This window comes from Notechis scutatus, chromosome Z (assembly GCF_049901735.1).
Source record: "Notechis scutatus isolate UNSWTSFEM ecotype Mainland chromosome Z, rNotScu1.2, whole genome shotgun sequence".
Taxonomy (NCBI): Eukaryota; Metazoa; Chordata; class Lepidosauria; order Squamata; family Elapidae; genus Notechis; species Notechis scutatus.
In genome coordinates, this window is record NC_142025.1 from 9,291,709 (window position 1) to 9,312,671 (window position 20,963).

Genomic DNA, 20,963 nt, shown 5'->3' on the forward strand with positions numbered 1-20,963 from the left:
GCTCTACGCAGCTCGACGAGAATGGGCGTATCAGGTAGGTACCAATGCCCATTCAGTTACAGAAAGTGAGCAGTGTGAAAGATTTCCAAACTTCCGTTAAAAAATTGTAGCTGTGGTCCTAAATACATTAACTGTAATGGTATATGGGAAAAGTCTTGAGAGATGGGAGAAGGGAAGAGACACTGCCTCAGGAAGGGTCAGATGGGGTATCAGCCTGCAACTGCATAATGGACAGGGGAAGAGCCTCTCCTAATCTCTCAGACTATAAAAGAGATGGTGGGACATTTGTATTTTCGGGCTCTACCTTACAATAAAGTAGTATTAATTCACCTGGTCATGTTTCCTGCATGGTCTGCCTGGGAAGGCTGACATTCCTTAATTTTCCCACTTAATTTCAATGAACATTGCCAACACGGCAAAGAAACAGCCATTCAGTTTTAATGCAGCATTCTCCTTTTATACTTTTTTAGCCTGGAAAAATTCTTAAACTATGTAGACTTCCCCAAGTTATTTTTCAATATTGCAACCCAGTATTCGTCCTCCTGAACTCATAATAAGAAATGCAGCATTCTCCTATCTTGACATGAAACACTGATCTTCAGTTTAGTATAGACTTCCATGGCAGTGATTAAAGAGATATATTTCAAAAACTTACAGACAAGATTTGTATGTTCTGAAGTGAAGGCGCTTCCTGGATGAGAAGCGAAACATCTTCAAGGAACAAAAAAAATCCAGTTGCCTTTTAGAAAAAAAGCACCTTTGGGAAAACCATGATCTGGATGAGTGAGATCTCCATAGACAAGATACAAAGATTGTAGTTTTGCCTGTAGCTCCGCAGTGAAATCCACTGCTCTAGATATATGGCTACTATGAATGTTATTTCTATAAGGGTATTTCAGAGTATTAGCTCTTATGAGTAAAAACTTTTGATTCCCAAGATCAATTTTGATGCCATTTTTCTCTTTCCTTGCCTGTCCTAAAATTGCACAGTTTTGTAAAGTGGTTTAGCCATAATTACTATCAACCGAATTTGAACATGGATTAATTTTTTGCATTCTTTTTTTAAAATCACTTCTTTCATATTCCCCATAGTGAAATCAATTAAATTTCACATAGTGCTATAATATTGAACAGTATGTGATTTTTAAGAAAGACCTGTGGTTTATTATTGCATGGTGAAATTAACATTCAAAGATCTTGACTTAGAGTTGCTTAGATATCTTGTATAGACAGCTGATACACGATGCACGCTAATTTATAGCTTTCTTGATTGCAAACCTTGTAAATATGTAAGATCAGCATTTGATTCTTTCCTCATCTGTTACAGGCAGTTATTGAAAATCTGGAGTTTCAAGAAGAGATCAAAGAAGAATCAGATGAAGAGGAGGAAGATAATGAAGAATCTGGTCGATTACGGTTCAAAACTGAACGTAAAGAAGGAACAATTATTAGGCTATCAGATATAACAAGGGAACGAAGAAACATTCCAGAAACTTTGGGTAAGACTTTAGATGAATGGTTAAGAAAACTAGATATTTGATTGGTTACAATAACAACAGAGGAATAATAAGAAATATAAATAACTGGTGAAGGTGTGAATTATAAGCAGTGAGGCTGATAAGTTTGTGTGTGGGGGTATGGGTGCGGGTGTGTATATATATATATAGATATATATATATATATCTCAGAACCTCAGAACCTATATATCTCGGAACCTCAGAAAACATATATATAGATATATATATATATTGCAGTTCAAGAGCATTTTTATAATGTTAATCTGTGTACAGAGAGTTCTCCTTGGCATATGTATATTCAGTGACCATTAAGGTGCTTAAGTTATGGCAGAGTTGAGAAAAATGGAAGAACAGTTGGTGTTCAGCTATATTCCAGCTATCACACCATCATTGTGATACAGGTGCTATAGTGCAGTGGTTGCCAACCAGTGGGCTAGGGACCACTGGTAGTCTGTGAGAAAATTTCGGTGGTTCGCAGAGAAATGTTTCCCCCAAAGCAGTTAATCCAGGCTGCGTGGGAACACAAGGCTGCGCTGCCCACATGGCCTTCCCACCTGCTAGCCCCCACTCTTTGGCCAAGCAGAAACCTTATCTTGAGTAGAGCCATGCGAGCTGGAAATGGAAGGTAAGACCAACGGCAGGAGAGAGAAATCCGCCCCGCGGTGGCTTGCTGACATTGGTGGGAAAGTCGGTCCCATATTCCAGAGCTGCAGTAGTCACAGGACTGGTCCTCTGGTCATCCCGGAGCAGCTCCTCCAGTCCATGGCAGGCCGGTGCACCCGGGTGGAGGAGCAGCTGCTCCGGGATGACCAATGGGCCAGTCCTGTGACTACTGCAGCTCTGGAATATGGGACCGACTTTCCCACCAACATCAGCAAGCCACCTTCAGTCAAAATTTATATTATTGGTCTGCGGGATGTAAAATTATGCGATTGGTGGTCCCTGAGGTCCAAAAGGTTGGCAACCCCTGCTCTAGTGACCAACTGGCATTTATGATGTTGCAGGGAGGCACGATCATGTAAACGGTGACCTTCACTGCCGGCTTTCCACAAGCAAAATCAATGAGAAAGTCAGCAGGGAATGTCACAAGTAGTTCCATTTAATCTCTCCTGCTGCTTCTACCCACCTGTAGCACCATGTGGCTGATGTTGGCCATTCCCTGATCATGCCTTGTCTTGCACCAGCCCTCCCTCTTGGTGTATGACTGTCCCCATGCTGCTTACCTGGAACCCTCACAGCTTCCCACTTAGCAAACTGTAAACATTGGGTTTACAACAACAACAACCTGTATTGCTAAGATTGTTCTTGCTAAGCAGTGTGTACCTGTGATGTGCTTTACCACCGCATCGAGTAACAACTGCAGTTTTGGTCCCAATTGCCATTGTAACTTCAGGACTATCTGTATTTATTCAGGATGGGAAGTTGTTAAAGATTTTGTGGCGGTGTTGTATGTGTAAAATAATATAAACTGGTAAATTTAGATAGGTCTTGTCCTTTCTAATATGAGAACAAACATGTTAAGGTGTCACACAACGTCTGCTCAGCTTCAGGTCAAATCTGCTTTTCTGCAAGGACTGGCTAATTAAGGATGCTACTGTTGAAAGAAATCTCAGATTGATGTCATAGCAAGGTGGAATCAGGCAGGTTTGGTAATGAATTATTTAGAGTCTCAGCGGGACATCTTGTGAAACTATACACAAACAGGACTTCTTTTGAAGTGTCCCGCGTTACAAGTTCAATATGAAGATACGTTGTACTTTTCTAACAGAACATGTTGCTGTAAAACTATTGCAGGAGTACATTTCTTCTCTCATATTAGAGACATGGCCATATTCATTGTCTGGTCTGATACCTCATATACAAGTAATGTAGATATTTCATGTTTTGTGAGTTGAAAGCCTCTTGAAGAAATTCTGCTATTTTACAGATTGACAGAGCAGGTCTATGAATTACATGAAATGATGACATCGTGTGTTGTTCATCTGAGGTTATCTTCAGGGGTGGGATTGTACCGGTTTGGACCGGTTGTGTAGAACCAGTTGCTATGACTTTGCGCAGTTCAGAGAATTGGCAAATAGTGCATCTGGCTGGCCCTGGCCCTCTCAGCCCGCTCCTCCCCTCCCAGTCAGTCCTTATCGTGCACGCGCAACATTGCGCGCATGCTCGACATCGCTGATTGCGTTCTTCCCCCACCCAGTCACTCCTTAAGGTATTTCTTCCCCTCCTCCCGATGATCGATGATCGGCTGTTCCTATGATCAGCTGTGCCGGGATTCCCCTCGCTTACTTACTGCTTTGACCAGGAGGCTTCCCTGAGGCCCAGGAATGCAAAAAATGGAGGGGGGGCACAGCCCCTCTGCCCCCCTCCATTTTTTGCCTTCCTGGGCTCCAGGAAAGCTTCCTGGGAGCAAAAATGCCCTCCCAGGAGGCTTCCCTGAGGCCTAGAAGGCTCAAAATGGGGGGTTGCCAAAAAGAAAAAGCCATGCCCACCCAGTCACATGAACGTGGCCACCTAGCCACGCCCACAGAACCAGTTACAAAATTTGAATCCCACCCTTGGTTATCTTTACCTCTTTTTAAGAACTAAAGATGAAAAGAATTTTAGTATGTCCTGATATGTAAAACCAAAGAGGGTGTACTTTTTCACATGACTATATGTGCCTCTCGTCTTTACCTTAATTCAGAAGTAATAAAAATAATTATTAGTAAATAATAAATAATAAAAACAATTTTAGAATAAGCCATATATTTCACACGGACTAAACGAAGCTACCAGTTTGAATGTCTATGGAGATTCTCAGTTGTCATGGTTGTCCCAAAACTGGTTTTTCAAGAGGCAACTGGACTTTCTAGGTTTTCTTTTGAAGACTTTTCTCTTCTTCTTTTCTTCCTTGAAAATGTTTCACTTCCAAAGAAACATTTCCCAAGAAGAAGAAAAAAAACCCAGCAAGTCCAGTTTCCTCTTGAAAAACTACCTTTGGGACTACCAGTTTGAAACATCTTTCATATTCAGTGTATCTGAACTACCCATTGCTGGGGATTGAGCCATATGACATCAAATGCTACCTATGAAATAGGAAAAGTTGTTGGGCTTTGCTCAGTGGGGCAATCCTCCAACCTGCCTCCCCCTCCCATCAATATCCCCACGTTTCTTTTTTTCCAGATTTTATGTGGTTAGAATTGTTGGGAGTTGTAATTTACAGATAATCCTTGATTTACAGGTATAATTGGGCCAGAATTTCCATGACTAAGCAGGGTGGTTAAATCATTCCCATTTCATAACTGTGCTGTCCAGACAGTTTAGCGTTAATGGGATTTGGGATAGTTAGTTAGGAATTGTGAGCTGTCCCCTTAAGGGAATGCATCATGGTAGATGTAGTTAAGGTATCCTGGGAAATGTAGTCCATGTCATGTGGTCACATCTGTAATCCAGATTGGTCACTAAATTGACCTTTGGTGGGTCAGGGGAGATCTCCCTCACTCTTGCCTGAAGCCATTACCATGGGGCTGCTTCAATCATCATGGGGTTGAGACTTTATTATCTTCCTACACCACAATTCAGATATGCAAAGGATTGGACATAAGAACCTCATCATAAGTGTGAGTTGACAGGATGCCTGATGAACCAATAAAAAAGACTTCGTGTGGATGCTTTGTGGAGTTTATCTATCTGCCTTTGTACAGTATTTGTACAGGACAGGCAGAATAATAACCTTTTTGCTGAGGCTGTTAAGTGTGGGCCTTAAGTTAATCTGCCTTCTCTCATTGATTTCACTTGTTGGAAGCTGATTGGTTATAAATGGCAGTCGGCAACCATCCTAAATACATGCCAGTTGCCAAGCATCCACATTTTGGTCACATGACCACCACATGGATATGCTGTGATGGCCATAAGGGTGAGGACCAGTTGGAAGCCACTTTTTTTCAGTGTGTTGAAACTTTGAATGACTCCTAAATGGATGGTTGTAAGCTGAGAACTAGATGTATATATCAGAGGGACCTCATAGGCAATTCTAAATCCATTTAGGGTGATGGAATCTGGAGCATTAAGTGAGGGGAGGAGTGAAAGATTTGGTAACTTGCTGAAGGGGAGGGAACGCCTGAAGGGAGATTCTCCCTAAAACTTTTCAGTGTTTTTCTAGTAGTTAGTTCTGTAGTGAGTGCACAAATCTGGGGAGATTTAAGGAACCAGAAATGAAACGAGCAAACCAGAGTGGTATGTTTATTATTTGCCTACAGACAACCACTTTGTGTTAAGCCTGGAAAGATTGATAATTTATAGTGGGTTGCTTTGATAATGGAACATTTGGAGAGTACAGATTCAGCTGCGGAAAAAAAAATCTGTCTCAGGTGATTTTTAAGAAACTATAGGGGCGAAATTTATTGTGCTTAGCTTTTATTGGGCAAAATTCCTTTTTTAATTTTCAACCTCTTGATTGAAAGATACAAGATTAGCAAGTCTATATGGAAGTATCTTTAAAAATGTTTGGAAATACTGATTATTTATTTGATAGCTTGTTTCTTTGCTTTCATAAATAATGGTATCAAAATACTGTAGCAATAAAAATAACCTGGTGATGTCTCATTAGCAGCTTGCAAATATGCAAGTTTTGCAGTTCCTATTCAAATTTTTTTTTTTCTGCAAAAAGCCATTGTTAGCTGGAGCAGTTAAGCGATCTGCAATAATTGTTGTCTATTAGTGAAAAATGTAGTAAAAGTGGCGTAATAAATATTACTTTCTTTCAGGACTGATTGCTCTTAATAAGAATTATGGGTATAGAAATGGAATTCCATTGAGTGGTTACAACTTTTACTTTAACATGTAGACGTAAATTGAGAAAACACTTAAATAGAAATTAATATTTTAGTTGAAATTCCAAACGTAATTTCCTTTCTGTCACTTTTTGGTGACCTTTCATGACAGGTTGTCTCTATTGGAGGAAAGCATCCTTACTTGCTGATTAAAGATGGCATTTGAAACCATTTTATTACCAAGGGTAGCCAAATTAATTTTGACACTTGGAAGGACGAGAGGAATAATTGCTGATTCACTGAATTAGCTGTGTGTGAAAGAATTCTGCAGTAAAGATTGGATATGTGTTGGTAAAAATATGTTAAACATTTTTTCTTATGAATGCAGCAGAACCATATCTTAAATGCTGCTCTTTTTACATTAAAAGGAAAATCCCTTGAATTACAAGCATTTTAAAGCAGGTGTGTGAACATGAAATAGGCTATTTAGGGACAACAATTCAAAGAATCATATACAAAGAACAGAATAACAGAGTTGGAAGGAACCTTGGAGGCCTTCTAACAGATTTAACAGATAATCAGAGTTGGAAGGGACCTTGTAGGTCATCTAGTCCAACCCCCCGCCCAAGCGGGAGACCCTACACCATTTCTGACAAATGGCAGTCCAATCTCTTCTTGAAGGTCTCAAGTGATGGTGCTCCCACAACTTCCGAGGGCAACTTCTGTTCCATTGGTTGATTGTTCTCACTGTCAGAAAGTTTCTCCCTATTTCCAGGTTAAATCTCTCCTAGTTTCCATTCTAGTCCAACCCTATAACATTTCAAACAAATTATTATCCAATCTCTTTAAAACCTCCAGTGTTGGAGTACAGAAAACCACAATTTCTGGAGGCAAATCATTTTCTTGTGTTTTATAGAATAATTTTGAAATGAGTCCCATATTACAAAATACAGGTAGTTCTCCTTCCCCCTGCAGCCATGTAATTCTGTTTTGGACTCTCAGCAACTGGCCTGCATGTAGAGTTGTTTTCAGGATCCCACAGCCACATAACCAATATTTCTGATGTTTTGTGCCGGAAACTGATGTTTGATTCCAGTTTTGGCAACAACAAAAACTTAACAGATGGCATGACTTATTTCTGGGATCTGGGCTCTGGGATTTGGGTTATGATCATAAATCAAGGACTATTTGAAGTTTAGGATTTACATTGTGAAATTGAGCATCAGAAAATGTCTCTGTGTATACACTGCTCAAAAAAATAAAGGGAACACAAAAATAAGACATCCTAGATCTGAATGAATGAAATATTCTTATTAAATACTTTGTTCATTACATAGTTGAATGTGCTGACAACAAAATCACACAAAACTTATCAATGGAAATCAAATTTAGCAACCCATGGAGGTCTGGATTTGGAGTTACACTCAAAATTAAAGTGATGATCCAACTTTGATCCAACAGGCTGATCCAACTTTGATGTAATGTCTTTAAAACAAATCAAAATGAGGCTCAGTAGTGTGTGTGGCCTCCACGTGCCTGTATGACCTCCCTACAACGCCTGGGCATGCTCCTGATGAGGTGGCGGATGGTCTCCTGAGGGATCTCCTCCCACACCTGGACTAAAGCATCCCCCAGTCTGGACAGTCTGTGATGCAACCTGGCGTTGGTGGATGGAGCGAGACATGATGTCCCAGATGTGCTCAATTGGATTCAGGTCTGGGGAACGGGCGGGCCAGTCCATAGCATCAATGCCCTCGTCTTGCAGGAACTGCTGACACACTCCAGCCACATGAGATCTAGCATTGTCTTGCATTAGAAGGAACCCAGGGCCAACCGCACCAGCATATGGTCTCACAAGGGGTCTAAGGATCTCATCTCAGTACCTAATGGCAGTCAGGCTACCTCTGGCGAGCACATAGAGGGCTGTGCAGCCCCCTAAAGAAATGTCACCCCACACCATTACTGACTCACTGCCAAACCCGTCATGCTGCAGGATGTTGCAGGCAGCAGAACGTTCTCCACGGCATTTCCAGACCCTGTCACGTCTGTTACATGTGCTCAGTGTGAACCTGCTTTCATCTGTGAAGAGCACAGGGTGCCAGTGGTGAATTTGCCAATCTTGGTGTTCTCTGGAAAATGCCAAACATCCTGCACGGTGTTGGGCTGTAAGCACAACCCCCACCTGTGAATGTCAGGCCCTCATACCACCCTCATGGAGTCTGTTTCTGACCGTTTGAGCAGCCACATGCACATTTGTGGCCCGCTGGAGGTCATTTTGCAGGGCTCTGGCAGTGCTCCTCCTGTCCCTCCTTGCACAAAGGCAGAGGTAACGGTCCTGATGCTGGGTTGTTGGCCTCCTCCATGTCTCCTGATGTACTGGCGTGTCTCCTGGTAGCGCCTCCATGCTCTGGACACTACGGTGACAGACACAGCAAACCTTCTTGCCACAGCTCGCATTGATGTGCCATCCTGGATGAGCTGCGCTACCTGAGCCACTTGTGTGGGTTGTAGACTCCGTCTCATGCTACCACTAGAGTGAAAGCACCGCCAGCATTCAAAAGTGACCAAACCATCAGCCAGAAGGCATAGGAACTGAGAAGTGGTCTGTGGTCACCACCTGCAGAACCACTCCTTTATTGGGGATGTCTTGCTAACTGCCTCTGCTTTCCACCTGTTGTCTTTTCCATTTGCACAACAGCATGTGAAATTGATTGTCAATCAGTATTGCTACCCAAGTGGACAGTTTGATTTCACAAGTGTGATTGACTTGGAGTTACATTGTGTTGTTTAAGTGTTCCCTTTATTTTTTTGAGCAGTGTATATAAAATATTACATGGTTTTTCGAATGCCGAATACTGATTTTGTTTGTATGCAATTTTTTTTTCTGATACCATTAGATGGGATGCGGGAGGGGGGAGTATTTTATAGGCACTCTTTTCAAGTTATGAGTTTGCTGAAGGTAGTCAAAAATTGGAATAAATATTTGTGTGTGAAAGTGAAAAGACATATTACTTGCCCTGAACCTAAACTCGAGTCTTCCTTCCCTTAGTACCTAATTGTATTATTGTTAAAGCTGTAATTATTTTGATAACATCCATTATGTGGGCATAACATTCTCTAAGGAGGATTCTTGTCCCTTCCTTTTACTCTGGTTCGTTATTCTTCAGTGCCATTCTATTTTAAATGCTGCTCTGTAAGGTACAAACTCCTGGTAAATGGATTGGAGCTGTTCCCATTACCTGGAGAATACAGTTCTGTTTTAACAGCGAAAGTTATCTGTGACCCCTCTGAGTTTCACCTTCCCAGGCCTGATATGCTGAATATGTGCTGAATAATGATGGCCAGCACAACAAGATGAACTTGTAAACTCAATTAGTTACTCTCCTTAAAATTGGACATCCTTCTGCATGGGTTTTAGCCTGAATTACCTATTTTTCAGAATGTTTTATGCAAGATTATAGTCAGGGGATAGAATGGACTACATAATTCTGAGTGAGCCAGTGAAGAAAGATTTAGAAGCAATGCTCCAATTACCAGACTTTATCTTACAAATGTAAAGCATTTTTTCCTTTCTCCTTAACATGAAGAGTTCCAAGTAAAAAGAACAGGATAGTCATTTTATAGTTTCCCGTTAGTTAAAGGCATGTTACATATCTTTGTGAGAAGGGAGAAAGGAAGAAACAAGGAGTGTTTAGAATGGAATATTGCTCAGACTTTGTTTTAATATCAATATATTCTGGAATATTTTGAAAAGAAAGGTTGAAGCCTAACAATTTAAAGTAAATTAATAAAACTAAAATCAAAGTAAAATCAAAGTAAACTTATTTTTAAAAAATCAGTTATGAAATTATTCTTGAGAGAATAAAGAATTTTATAGCTGGAGTGTCAATATGTGTTTCTATTTGCAAATTAAAAAGGGACAATCAGATTAACTCTTTACATATTAATAGATTGTCTTGATGTATGTGCCATGCTAATTGAATATGTTTACCTACATGCAGTTGTTGTAATGAGACTGTTATCAGTTCATAGCTCTTAATTCTTCTGGCAAATAGTAAATTATATTTTCTTTCATCTGATAGAGCTTTCTGCAGAAGCCAAAGCAGCATTATTTGAATTTGAAGAACGGGAAAGACAGCTGAAACAAGGGCGGTATGGGTCCCGAAGAGGAGGAAGACGAGGAGGGTTATTGATGTGTCATGGGCTGGGAGAACAAAGAAGAGACATCAATGAAAGAGGAAGAATGAAGGATCACCGGCCTTCTTTACTGTCAACCCAGACAGCTATGACGGTACCCTAAATACAACAGTGATGGTTGGGTGGAGGGATTCAAATGGTGGAAGGCCTGCTTAAGTTTAACTGCTTAAATGAGAATGCTTAATTCAGAGCCTTATTCTAAAGACTCTTAAAGTCAAGAGAATTGGTATTTACAACCTGAAGTTTTGCTTTATTTTGTTTTGTTTATTTATGTGTTTATTTTTATTATTAATAATGAGTAACTCATAGTGGCGAGCATATACAGCATTCCTTCCTCTTATTTTTCCCACAACAACAACAACCCTATGAAGTGGGTTGAGGTGAGAGAAAGTGACTGGCCCAAAATCACCAAGCCAGCTTTCAAGCTTAAGGTGTGGCTAGTCTTCTGATTTCTAGACTGGTGCCTTAACCGCTACACCAACTGGCTCTTTGGTTTTAGGATTTGTGAAAATCCCATTCTTGATACTTCTTGTAGTTCTGCAAAACATGTGCAGTGCCAGAGATTTCTCTTGCTCATGTCTGTCTATGGATGTGCTTGACGTGGTAATGTAAAATGGCTTTTTGATATAAATAAGAGGAACAATTTTTCGTGTCCTAATTCCATCATGACAACAGAGGAATCTTGTTGATAAATCTAAGTTTAGAATGCTGAATTGTAGTACCTTCTCGTGTGTGAGAAACTACTGCTAAGTTGTACCCAGGAATGAATTTATGTTCATTCCTTCCCTAGCCAAAGAGTTAGGATGTCTCCACTTTCATCTGTCCATTCCCCAAGAAAAACTGTAGTTTCTAGGCAACCTGTGAAAATGGAGATATTATCAGTAGCCATGAATCTGCTTAATCCCATAAAAAAGTCTGTTGTATTTTTTGTGGGGCAGTTTTTTTTAAATTTTTCAAGTAATGGAAGTTATTTTCTCTCTTTAATTTCAGACACATTCAGACAGGATATTTCATCATCCCATGCGGAATCTTTTCCAGCAGCAGCAACAATCACAACAACAGCCACAACAGCTACAGGGTCTGCTCCCTCTCCCCACTCAGCTTCGCACACCACCCCCTCCCCCTCAAGGAATTTGTATGCCATCCCAAGTAGATGCCCCAAGAATGCTGATGACTTCTTCTTCAGCGGCATCCCAACAACCAAAAAACATACACATAAATCCACACTTCAAAGGAACTGTAGTAACACCTGTTCAAGGTAGGAATCTTTTCAAAGAAAGTCTAGTTAGACTACAGACATTGCTACAAAATGTAATGAAAAATGCCTGTTGTAAAGCACATATTTGGATGTGAATATTTCTTATTTTTTAGAATCTCTGGAGGTACCATGAGAAAGAGATAGAAGCCAAGAAAGCTGCTATGTTGATCATCATCAACCATGCTAACCAATGTAGATCAAAGGTGTTACTTGGCAAAAGTTGGCTTTTGAAGTTGTCTTTATTTTTATAGCACTAGGCATTTCTGTACAGAATTCCTTAGATTCATCCCCTGAAATTAGATGATGGGAAACTGGAACTGTAGAAAAAAATAATAAATGAAACAAATGAAATATAAATTTAAACCAGGATTTGTATTTTTCTGCTGGTATTGTTACAAGATAAATTGTCGCAAAGGTGCTATTTTTTGTAAAAGGCAACTGGATTTTCTCTGGGCTTTTTTCTTTGTTTTTTGTTTTTAAAATCTTTTGCTTCTCATCCAAGAAGTTCCTTCAGTTCTGAAGAAGCTTCGTTCATGAGAAGCAAATGTTTTCTAAGAAAAAAAATCAAGAAAGTCCAGTTGCCTTTTGGAAAAAGCAACATTGAACAACTTTGACTTGGATGATTGAGAATCTCTATAGACAAGACAGCTTATAATAATGGTTTCTTTAATTCTGGTTGAAAACCACATATTTTCTTTACAAAGAGTTCACATTGACATGCTGAAACCCAAACAAAACTATATCATTGTCTAGCAGAATAGGTGAAGGTTTAAGTGAGGAATTTTTTTTAAAACAGATAAAATTGTCTGAAGTTTTGTCTAATGACTTTAAGATACGATTTATAAATTATAATAAAACGAAATATTAAGTTGCACCAATTTAAGGTCTCTTAAGGTTTCTTGCAGGATAATTCTGGTGCAAAAAATTTCCATTAAATCAAAGTGCTTTTGTAACTTAAGTGAGCAACAGTAAAAGCAGGGTGTATATATATTTTAAAAGCTTGTTTCTAGAATAGTTAATTCAGTGCTTTTCATGCCTGCTTTCCTTTAGTTTTACTCCCTTTTCTTGTTTATGCCATTTGCAAAATTTAAATTATTTGATTGCCTTATCTTAGGAGGTACAACACAGTATGAACAGCAAGCCAATATAGAACATGTTTACTCAGAAATATATGCAACTAAGCTGAACTAGTCTTTATTTCCCAGTAAACCTACATAGCACTATCATGAATAATTGGATTAATGTGAATTAACTAATGGAATTGATATAATATCTGGAATTTTGGAAAATCATGACATGCCTCTGATGCCATGCTGTCAAGATTTTTGTCCCTCATTCAGTAATGTGTGAAACAAAACAAATATTTCAAATTGCCTCTGCCTTGTTTAATTTTGTAGCCTATGCCATCAGCATCCTAATTGCCCTGTTGCATGGTGTTAACACATTTTGTCTGCCTGCAGCTGTTGGGGAGAATGGGGGCAGCAGCTGCCTGTGAATGTGGTTGTATATGAAAATGGCCCGGAGTCTTGGCTAAAACAAATTGATTTAAAAGGTGTGCTCCTTGTTTTTAGTGCCCTTGCTGCCAGTCCCAACCCAGCCAAGACCTGCTGTAGGACCCCAGAGATTTCCTGTGAGTAGCAGCTGTTCCTTCTTCTCTGATATGGATAAGCATACATTTGTAAAGAAATATTAATATGGCAAATACAAGTGGTGCCAGTGAAATATAATTTTAAGGATTTGCAAATATTGACACTGATCTGTGAGCTAGAAAATTGTTTGTTAAATGCTTAAAGGTCAATGAATTTTTCAGGCCTGAATTAATTTTGTTTTAATTGTAAAAACTTCCAGTGGGGAGTTTAAAACACACACTCACATGCTGGCTGAGTTTAAAATAATAATAAGGACTCCATCCATACATTAGAGTCCTTTCAGAATAAATATAACTGGTTTTTTTTTTTTAATAAAAAAGGCATCAAATATTGGGTATTTTTAGTGTAAATGTAAAGGATTTTATTATTTTTCTTTCATTGTATCTTTAATACCAGAAACTGATTTGCTGCTGGTGTCTTGTCACCTCTTTATCCTTTTTTTTTTTTTTGGTCATCCCAAACCGAGTAACCAGGTGTTTTCCCTATCTAATCTACTACACTCGGTTGATTTGCCTTTCAATGTCATTGGATATTCCCACTTCTCTTCCCATTCATATTTTTGTAGTATGTAAATTTCCCTGATCTCCCCCCCCTGCTTTGTATTCCTTGAGTTACAGTTTCTTCGCACTGTGCATCAAGACACATAACAGAAACATTCAAAAACGTTGCTTTCATTTACAAGACTAAATCATATTTCTATAACCTTTTTAGAATTGGTAAAACTAAAATATATATATATATATATTCACATTTTAGATTAACAATCAGAAATCGGAAAATATATTTTAGAAATAGGGGGGTGTATCCTCATAGTATTATAACCAAAAGTCTGATATATTTTATTGCTTCTTTCTACTGTATGCCACTTTTTAAATTTCAAAAATAATTAAACTAAATGCACATGTGATGAGGTGATTTTCTGTTTTAAATGCCTGCAAATCATCTCCTTGGTAGTTTGTTATTTTGCAGGAGTATGTCAGAATTACGAAGAATTCTAGTCTGGAAATACACAGTATGGTAGTATACATTGTTTAATTGCTCTTTATAGGTTCCTTATCATAGAAGAATGGTAAATGATGCTCTCCATGATTCGCTTAGCATCTGTGAACTGGGAAATGATTTGTTAGAAGAAACCAAGCCCTCCTTTCCAGTTCATACATAGTGCTAAATAAAACTCAGATGGAGCCTGATGATATTGTTCCTGTACTGTGAAAAGCATAAGAAGTTGGCACATTTATTAGTTACCTTATAATTTGTGAATTTTTGATAGAATTAATTTTCTTTTGGATCCATAATTGTTACATACTAGTCTTTATTTTTCCTAGAGAATGTACATATTTGAGACACAGGTCCTGAAAAAGCCTTTTAAAAATGTGTTTATCATGACTAAAGACATTTGACATTGCCTATAATTAATCATCCTGAGGATGGGGTATGACCAACCCACATTTTTAAGGTGCTGCTTTGTTTTCTAGGCATGAATCTCGTGAATACAGATGATGATTTTGACTAGTATTGTAAGTTTCATCGAACATGGGTACAAATTCAGTTTTAAAGGCATAGTGCAATCAGGATGTTTGAATAGAAGAATGAGCATATCTTCTGAATCCTTCAAGGGCCAGTTGGTAGACTTTATAAACCAATAAAATATGTACAAAATTAACATTATTTCAGTGAAACTTAACAAAAATGAGGATTTAGCCATATTCTCATTAATATTTAATAAATATTCTCATTAATATTAATGAATAATATTTAGTATAGCCACTGCTGCTTCAGATAGTGCTGGTCCATCAGAAATCAGCTTGATGTTCATATCTGCTATATCTCTACTCTATTGCACTATTCATAGAAATTGGATACACAGAGAAAAACAAAATCACCATTAAATCTGAACTTGGGTAAAAAGGGCTATTCTTGATCCTTTTTAACTCAGTCAAGGGTGAATATCGTGGTAACAGGCAGATTTTGATACTTGAAAGTGAGTCACAGAAAATACTTTTCCTTTCAATTTGTTACCTAATTCTGGAAAAGATAAACCACCATTCCTTGAATCCATCGATAATGAGATTTTTGTTTTACAGTGTTCCATGTATTAAGTGAAAGAAAGAAAACTAAAAGAACCAAACAAGTCAGAGAGTCTCTGGATCATTTTCAAACATCTGGTGAAGAAAGCACTTCATTCATTCATTCATTCATTCATTCATTCATTCATTCATTCATTCATTTTACAGGCCACTCCAGTCTGAATTGAGTCTTGATTAGGGTACAATTCCCATTGCTTAAAGTCAGGATAAACATCAGTTTGAGGGTTTGCAGCTGGAAAGTGGTAGTGGAATTGTTTTCTGCAGATATAGTTACCTAAACTTGAATTCGTTTGCGCCAGGCACGCAAATTATTTCTTGTTGAGGAAGATATGCTTGCTGATTAATGCAGACAATGGTTGATTAACATTTTTCTCTCCTCAGTTTAGCTGGTAGAGCACAAGTTATCTCAAATCTTCTGTTGGTTATCAAAATGGGAATAGATTGTGGCCAAGGAGTCATTTTCATGTGTTAGGAAGGCTAAATCATTTGACCCAACTCAGTGCACAGTCCTGGTCCCAGATTAATGTTTTTGTGAGATACAGCAGATATGTATATATTTACACCTTCTAAAATGTAATATGTTGACCATTTATAGTCATTGTGAATATGTATTAAAAGTGTCCTATCGCCAGTTTTACCAGTTGATAAAAGATAACTGCATACACACTTGTGCTGTTATTTGTTTAAATGTGAGACATCAAGTGCAGAGAGGGTGAGGAAAAAAAACCTCTAGCTTGCTGCATGGCTGCCATAGCAATTGTGTTTTAGTTATGGCAGTGCTGTTAGAACAGCATCAGTAAATGAAATTTTCACTCTATTACTGTGCAGCAGCGCTGGCAAATTCCACCTGGTCTGGAAAGCATTTTCCTTTCTTTTTAACATGATACCAAGGTATCAGGTGGTCGTGATTGACATTTCTTGGATAGAGCTTTATACAGCATTTCATGCAAATCATGTTCGAATGAGACTGCTGAATCAAATTACATTTTCCCTCCCTCCTATTACAGCCCCTGCAGATGTGCAACTGAGCTTTTTTGAGCATCTCTGGCAAGTTCTCTTTACGAGAATCTGCCATTTTCACAACTTATCTACATAGCCCTATTAGTATCTCCACAATAGAGCAACAAGACCTGTAAAGTACCCAGAAGATCAACTTCTGTGGCTCCACCCCTTCTGCCTATGGTGTCAGTGTCAGACTGGGAAAAGGGAAACACAATTTACAGTGCAGGTGACATGATAACAAACATCCTCCATTTGCTGGGGAGCTTCTAATTAATCACTATTTCCATACATTATCACACTATCAAATTTAATCATATCAATGCATTCCCATCTGCAGGAGGAGCAGCAGAAGCTAAACATGATGATAACACTTATTAAGCTAGGGAGAGGGGCAGGCTCTAAAAGGAACTATCCTTTTCTGTCCTTCCCCCCATGGCGCTTTGATAAATGGTAAAATCAAGCTGATGCCATGATTGCTCACATTTTGATTTGATTTGAACATTCACAGAAAATAGGCTTTTTTGAAACATAACAGAAAATACCCCCTTTTTAAAAAAAAAATACAGATCCCCAAACATTGATGTATACGATATTTGCTTAAAAATTCATGCAGATAGTAGTAGAATTGAATATATTGTGACTTTTCCACTTTGTGATATCCCTGAAGTAGAAGAATTTTTTTGTTGGGTACCTTTTCCTTTAATCTGCAAAACAAGGGCTTTCTGGTCATAGGAAAGAGGCAGAATGAGTTTCAGTATATATGGCTCGGTCAAGAAAAGAGGGACCAGTATAGGTGTCACACAAGCAGACAGATCTTACACATTGAAGTCAAGTGTCCTGTGAATAAATTATAATCAAATAGAGAGCATCACTTCTCAAAAGTTACTTTAAAGAAGAAAGCCTCCTTTTTTCTATTACTGCTGAATATTTGATTGTTTTTATGCTGTCAGATATTAAAATATGTGGCAGTATGCAACTGTGAACATACACAAAAAATAAAATTAAATAAAATTAAAACAAGACTAAAGAGTATAGAAATGGGTTAAATTTAAAAAAAAAAAGTGGGATTAGCTTTTAGACCCCTCTAAGTTGCTCAGTTCTAACTGTTTTATGAAACTCCTCCAAAATCAGCAGTAATCTAACCTTGAAGAAACTACCCCATAAACTGGAAGCCATAATAGAAAATTCCCCTGATTTCACCTCCCACCTCCCCAAGCCTGCTTCTCCCACTCTGAAGATGGAGATAGTAACCTCTCCAATTGAGGTGAGCGCATAGACAGGATGGCTCCAAAGGTTGTCCTCCAGACATTTAAGAGGCAAGCCTGATAGAGCTTTTAAGAATGAAAACAGTACTTTGAATTATAAACAGGAACAATACCTCTAGTCAAAACTCTTGGAGGCAATCTTAGGTGTGCTGTGTTTGATGATACTGAATGCAACTAAAAGATCAAATACGGCCAGGAGCAGGATCACTCTGGTCCCAAAACAAGTCATCTACTGTGTTTTTGACAGATAATGCTTGTTGAGTATTATATGCTGACAAATAAAAATATAGCAGTTCTGTATGTCCAGAAATCCTGGATAGTCATAACGGTTTTACCCCTTTCCTCAGCCTCCCATTGTCCAAATATCCTTAGTTCCAAATTCTTAACAAAGAACATTCTGATTATTGATTACTTTCGTAACTTAGCTTTGTTGTTGCTGTTATTAGTTGCGAAGTCGTGTCTGACCCATCGCAATAACTTAGCTAGTTAATGCTTTTTCTACTCCTCATCTTCCCAAAGGAATAATTCTCTTTGATCCACAAAGAATAATCTATAATAAATTATTGTTAAATTGGCATAGATGTGAGTTCATCTACTATAGTTCTCTATGGACGGTCATAGGATGAAATCACGTTATTCTGCTGACTGGACTGATTCAAGAAGTTCAAGAAGAAAATTCTTTAGTTCTATCCCTGGTTGCAGCATCCCCCCTTAAAATGGATACTGGAAGGTTAGGACACTTGAGCAGCTTTGGGTGGATGGGATAGTTAAAAAAAGAGCAGCAACTCTACTAATGTACAATTAGATTGTCCATAGATCAATTGTTTATCCTTGGCCTTGGCATACCACCCATTGGAGGTTTTTTTTCACAAGATTTAGAATTATATTTAGAGTGTGAAGTTCTTTTTCCCCCATAAGGGATAGCGTAAAGATCTGCTGTGATACTGATGATGTTAATTAGTTGAGTAATGGAACAACTGGAGAAAACAACCAGGCTCAGGGAGCGCCACAGACCTTTCATTTCAACCCTGAACTACAAATATTCTCCTTTAAATATATATACTTCCAGACCAGGGGTCACTCCATCTGTCTTTTCCACTACGGCACAATGCACACAATTTATGTATGTATTTTATTTATTAAATTTGTATCTCACCAGTAGGAGCTTAAAGTGGTTATGTGGGGTTTCATACCCACAACCCATGAACTAGTTTGGGTTGAGAAACTGGCCCAGAGTCATCCAGTGATTTTCCATGATGGAGGATGGGCTTGAAGTACAACAGTTTTGTCAATTACACCACAGTGGCTCTCTTAATTTTGTGAAGGGCTCCATCATGGGGTTAATTCAAGACCACCATGTTGAAAATAATTTGCTGAGAATATGATGGCAGTGAAACAAGACTTATTTTGAAAACATTTGCACAATCCATTTTCATATAGTTTACCCTATTTTAATTGAATCGAACCAGGGTTATTTCCTGAGAAGAATGTAATGTCCACTGGCTGCTAAAGTAAGAGGATTAACATTTATGACAAATGGATATAGTCTTAAGCAGTGTCATAGGTTACTGTAGTCCTTGATTCTTTGCATTTATGCCATTTTAATAAGAATTAACAGAGTATCCATACTTAGATGTCAATGGCATTCCTCATCTCTTTGTATTTTAAGTGAGATTAATAAATGAAAATGTGTGGAAACAAGAGTATAATTTATTGAAAGATTCAGTGACATTGTTAAAGTATTTAATCAGTCTAGTTGAAAAAAATACATAGAGTGACCCATAGAAGAGCTGATAAGTGTTACAATAACTGCTAGATCCTCTTTATGCTTTAATTTATAATATTACTATAGCATTAAGCAATTTATGCTAAATTTTCTCTTTTATTGGTAGCCAAAGTTCTGTCAGGTTCATGAATAGATTATAAGAGATAATATCATGTAATTAACAAGAGATGCCAAAAAGTAAAAGTAGAATTTGTATGATAATTGTGTATGAGAGAATGTTAATTTTTTTTAACTAGGGATTATATTTGAGAGGATCAAAGGAAAGCAAAATAGTTTAATATTTTGACAGGATTAAAAGTAACCTTATCTTATATTCTTTCAGATAGTTGCATTGTTGTTTATGCTGAATGCTGAACAAGCTAATCAGATTCCCTGACCAACAGTAGGTAGAAGTTAGAGCAGATGCTTGCGAAAGTAATTGGTAACACCCGTGTTATGCCTTTAGTTTGATGCATAGCTGAAATAACTAAGCTAAATAATTACTGTTATAGACATTGGTTAACCATATTTTTCATAATTTGTGATGCCTACATTGGGTGACAGCATTTAGCCAATTTTGCCTGACCTCAAAGAAATTAAGCAGATTCAGCTTGGCTAATATATGGGTAGGAGATTATCAGAGCTGTAAACTGCAGTAGGAAGTTATAAAAAAAACACTTGGAGACTGAAATCACTAGCAGCTGAGATTGAGTTGAGGATTACATTATCCTTACAAAAGAAGTTTATAATCCATGTTGCTCAAAAAAATTAAAGTAAATTACTTCTAGAAAATGTAGACTATTATATTTTAATTTCTGCTAGCTATAGTTATTGAGAGGGAGAGTTCACTTTTTTAAAAAAATGCTGTTGATAAATATCACAGAAGCTATAATAGCATGGCCCATGTACACATTTCTTTTCACATCGCAGAGAAGTGATAAGCTTTTCTAGGATGGGGCCTGTTGCAAAACATATATGTATCTCAGACTGTTTCTTTGGTGAAAACGGTTCTTATATAGATTTAAGCTATTTAAAACTTGCAACAACTCATCTAACATTTCTTTAATAAAGGTGACAGAAGTAATTTCACAACTTCAGGGTTTGAATGTAAAAGCTGTCACATGCAGACTTTGAAGAGTTTCTGGCAAAGAGACAGCTAAGAGACTGAAAATGTCTCCGGTGTTATCTTGCCACTGCCATAAATTTACTAAGCCTAAGGCACACCTCTATATCTTGTCTTAGCTGTCCCACATGCAATGGGGGGTAATACTATTGTTGCTGAGATGGTACGAGCAAAGCTCTTTGAACACTTTAATATGTTGTATAAATGTTCATGCTATAGAATGTCAGGCAGCATGAAAGGAGTGTCTGTTTTAATAGGCAAAAGACACTTGTGGCCTGGGGCTCTGTACTTCTTTAAATGAAGTTTAGAGGTGGGTATACCATTCCGAAACTTCAGGCCCTAGCAGACC

General features: G+C 38.1%; 1 protein-coding gene across 8 annotated transcripts in view; it reads left to right on the forward strand.

Annotated features, from left to right (window-relative positions):
* Positions 1–20,963, forward strand: part of RBM33 (RNA binding motif protein 33) — a 112,284-nt gene that overhangs the window by 31,139 nt on the left and 60,182 nt on the right. For all 8 annotated transcript variants that reach the window (XM_087946819.1, XM_087946822.1, XM_087946823.1 and 5 more), the window contains 4 exons: positions 1,328–1,499; positions 10,351–10,559; positions 11,456–11,723; positions 13,295–13,353. In XM_087946819.1, the coding sequence (XP_087802945.1) occupies positions 1,328–1,499; positions 10,351–10,559; positions 11,456–11,723; positions 13,295–13,353 (708 nt within the window). The remainder of the gene's footprint in view (positions 1–1,327; positions 1,500–10,350; positions 10,560–11,455; positions 11,724–13,294; positions 13,354–20,963) is intronic.